Source organism: Medicago sativa, chromosome 3 (assembly GCF_051527215.1).
Source record: "Medicago sativa cultivar Bolivia chromosome 3, Bolivia_mono, whole genome shotgun sequence".
In the NCBI taxonomy this organism is placed as follows: domain Eukaryota; kingdom Viridiplantae; phylum Streptophyta; class Magnoliopsida; order Fabales; family Fabaceae; genus Medicago; species Medicago sativa.
Window position 1 is genome coordinate 30,150,906 of NC_140751.1, and position 4,339 is coordinate 30,155,244.

Consider the following 4,339-nt stretch of genomic DNA (forward strand, 5'->3'; position numbering starts at 1 on the left):
AGCTTGATCTTTCACCAATGATCTTTTGCCTGATTTGGTTGTTGTCCTATGAAGAACAAATTTGAAATCCATTCCTTATCCAAAGGAACATCTATGCAGGCGAGACCGTATTCTGGAGCTGTTTTCTTGTCTTGAAGTGCAGACACAAAACAGAGTAGTGGAGAACGTGGTTGTACAATTCGTACAAAGTACAATGTCAACGCTTTCGTCCAAATTGCAAACACATGTCTTCAAACACCTTTGAAATGACCGTTGCAAACTCCACTAATCCTTTGTTTGTGTTTTCGAATCCAATAGACAGCTTTTGCATTGATAATTCTTCAATTCTTGATTCTTTGCAAATCCAGTTGATATTCAGCTTCTGGTGAAATGGCTTCTGATGAGGCAGCTTCTGATGATGCAACTTCTGATGATGCAGCTTCTGATGAGATGACTTCTGCAGCTTCTGATGATGCAGCTTCTGATGATGTGACTTCTGGACCTCTTGTCTTCAGGAGCACTATTCTTCAGGAGCAGCTTACTTCAGGAGCGCTATTTCTTCAGGAGCAAGTTGCCTTCAGGAGCGTCCAAGCTTCAAATTTTTGTTGTTTCCATAGCTCTTTATTTGCTCATTCAGAACCAATGATGATGTAACTTTATAATTATGGTCCTGTACACTTGAACAAATATTAGCTAATCCAATTTACAATTTTTAATACCTTGTTATCATCAAAACTCTTTAAGGTTTATTGTTAAACACATTTTGTTCCAACAAACATCACATATGCTCCTTCCTAAACCATTCGAAAATAAAATCATATAATAAAAAAACATGTCTAAATTTTCACATAGACAAACATGCATCATCATCACACAATCATTCTATACATCTAGCTAATCTATGAATAGTAACTTTTGAATGGCAGATAATTGCCCTTACTTCATCACATAAAACTCATTAGGGTTAAAAATACCAAGATGAAGAGAGGTTAGAATGTGACATGAGAATAAGCAAGTCGGAAAGCGATGAATATCACATCTAGTAAGGATTTTTAATTTACGGACATTGTGTGACACAACATATTGCAAAATTCTTGTGTGTGGGCAAGGGTCCACAATGTCATGGCAGCCAAACTCTAGATTGTGCAGTGAGGTTGAGGCATCACAAAGAGACAGGAACTTAAACATGAATTCTTTGAAACCTTTTCCTGTATTAAAGTGTCACTACTAGAAAATTCGGTTTTAGCGACGGAAATTTGTGAGGGTTTAAATTTCGTCGCAAATTCTGACGGATTTTGTGAGGGTTACTTTTAAAATGTCATTAGCGACGGATTTTGCGAGGGTTACTATTAAGAAACTACGAACTCAAGTATAGTACATTATGATTTCAATTATCATATGATACATTCGTTCATAACTCAGCAACATCAATCATACAAGAATGAATATAAACAAGTAAACACAAAGAGTTTTGTTACACCAATCTCAATTCATCATAATTAATGACCAAGAGTCCAAATGGCATGACCACAAACTCATAGTGACCATTGTGCGTGCGGAATGTTGTTTTGTAAATGCCAAGACTATCCATGCGAATCTCATGGTAACCTGCTCGGAGATCAAGTTTTGAGAATATGATTGCACCAGTACCGACTTACTCATCTAATAGTTCGTCAATGGTGGGAATTGGAAACCTGTCTTTCATGGTGATATTGTTGAGGGCACGACAGTGAACACAGAATCATCAAGCGTCATCCTTCTTTCTAACTAAGAGCACTGGTGATGAATAAGGACTATTACTGGGAAGAATATAGCCACGGTCAAACATTTCTTGAACCAACTTCTCCATGGTATCTTTCTAAATATAGGGATACGGTAGGGTCGTAGGTTAACCGGAGAGGATCCATTTTGCAAATGAATCATGTATTTAATTTATATTTATTCAAAATAAGTATTATGATGTTGATGTGATTTTATCTCACAATGAGTATAATTAGCTTCCTATGAGTTCTTCTTATTTAGGATCAATAAAACTAACTTCCCACGAGTTTTTTTAGGTAATCCAATGAAAAATGTCAATTTTTCAAATATTTAAATATTAAAAAATAATTAATAAAAATAAATTCTTTTTTTTTTGTCAGATAGCCTAGTGGCTAAAATTCACCTTATAAGGTGAATAAGTGGGGTGTCCGGGGTTCGATCCCCAGCCCCTGCATTGATTTTATCTCACAATGAGTATAATTAGCTTCCTATGAGTTCTTCTTATTTAGGATCAATAAAACTAACTTCCCACGAGTTTTTTTAGGTAATCCAATGAAAAATATCAATTTTTCAAATATTTAAATATTAAAAAATAATTAATAAAAATAAATTCTTTTTTTTTTGTCAGATAGCCTAGTGGCTAAAATTCACCTTATAAGGTGAATAAGTGGGGTGTCTGGGGTTCGAACCCCAGCCCCTGCATATAATAATGCATTGTCCTACCAACTGAGCTATGCTCACGGGACAATAAAATTAAATTTCACTTATCAATAATAATAAATGTTAATCCCTTAAAAAATGTTAATTAAAAATTATACTTTTAAAATTTAAAAAAAACTCATAAATTACTTACAAAATGGGATAGCGTTTAGTACTAGTCATCCTATGTATTTGTAAATTTGGGGCAGGCTATTGCCTATTGGGCCACTTACATACATGCTGCGTTCATTTGTATTTTCTTTTGTTTTAATCACAAGGCTTCGTTCAAAGTTAACCCTACAACAATTTCATTCATCCTTTTTGTTTCACCGCCTTATGAATTTATGACCTTGAACCCAATGTTTTATCAATCTTCCTAAGGTGTTTCGAACTTGTTATTCTTTATGGATTTATCGATGGCAAAAACATCCATAGCCGTCAACGAGCAGCTAACCCTAACATCACCACCACTGCCTATTCTTTCTCTAGACCTCATTCTAGAAATTCTGTGTAGGCTACCCGTGAAGCCCCTGCTTCAATTTCGATGTGTCAGTAAGTTGTGGAATTCTTTTATCTCTGATCGCAAATTCGCCAGCAAGCATCTTTGCCTGTCAACCAGGCACCGCATACACAGCGTAGGTTTCTCTCCGGTCTCAGGAAACTACGTTCACACATCTTACCCACTCCACTCTTTATTCACCTGGCGCATAACTACCGACTTTACCCATCTCAGGTATCCTATCAACAATTTTAATCAACCTTACATTGTTGGCTCTTGCAATGGTATCCTCTGTGTTGCTTGTGATCATTCGATTCTGTTGTGGAACCATTCCATTAATAAATTCAAGGAATTACCACTTATTCAAAAGTCAAAAGGGATTACTAACCTTACGTTTAGCTTTGACTATGATTTTGTTACGAATAATTACATGGTGGTTGTTGTTTTGGGATACACTCAAGTGAAGGTTCGTACATTGCGTGCCGATTTTTGGAAAAGCATTCAGGAGTTTCCGTTTGGTGTTATGTCTGTTGAGAGGTCTGGAAAATTTGTGAGCAGCACGATTAATTGGCTGGCCTCTACTGATTTAAGCCTGCAAAGTCCACGCTTCATTGTTTCTTTTGATTTGCATAAAGAATATTACGAAAAGATTTTGCCTCCTGTAGGGGTAGATGTGCGCAACTTGACCTTGAGTGTGTTAAGAGATTGTTTGAGCATATTTGCTGGTCATCATGATATCTGGATCATGAAGGAATATGGAATTCAAGAGTCTTGGACTAAATTGTTCACTATTTCTAACATGCCATATCCTAATAATTCTGTTATTTTTACCAAGGCTGCATATATCTTTGAGGATGACCAAGTGTTGTTGGAGTGTAAAGGAAATCGGAATTTATATTTGGTTATTTACGATTCCAAGAATGGTACTTTTAGATCTCCTACATTTCAAATCATCGCACCAGAAGTTTGCGTTGAGAGTTTGATATCACCTTGTTTTTAACGATAGGATGTAGTCCTATGTCACTTAGCATGAAATTTAACCACAATCTAGATGTTAATCTATGAGTTTGTTTTTTATTTTGTTTTTACTCTGATATGACTAGTGACTTCGTGGATTATTGTTAAATAATGGTCATATATCTGAAACTTGAGAAATTGGTGTTATTTTCATTTGTATTTTTGTTTATTAGAGTTGTTTGGTCCCTCGTCTTTTATGACATTTTATATAATTCACAATCAGGCATTGTGTTAGATGGTTACTAGTTGCATTTTGGAAGATCATGATTAGGGTTTTGATGTTTGCCGAGTCACTACTATGTTCTTTGTAATTTCTGCTTTAAGCTGCACAACTTTCATTGTGTTTTCCTCAAATCTTGCAAAATACATTATGAATTGAACAAA

The 4,339-nt window shown here is 35.5% G+C and overlaps 1 protein-coding gene across 1 annotated transcript; it reads left to right on the forward strand.

Annotated features, from left to right (window-relative positions):
• The first annotated feature begins 2,753 nt into the window (after window positions 1–2,753).
• On the forward strand, window positions 2,754–3,938 carry LOC146937034 (F-box/kelch-repeat protein At3g23880-like). The gene has a single exon (XM_085757760.1). The coding sequence runs from the start codon at window positions 2,844–2,846 to the stop codon at window positions 3,936–3,938; it is 1,095 nt and encodes a 364-aa protein (XP_085613886.1). The 5' UTR covers window positions 2,754–2,843.
• The last annotated feature ends 401 nt before the right edge of the window (window positions 3,939–4,339 follow it).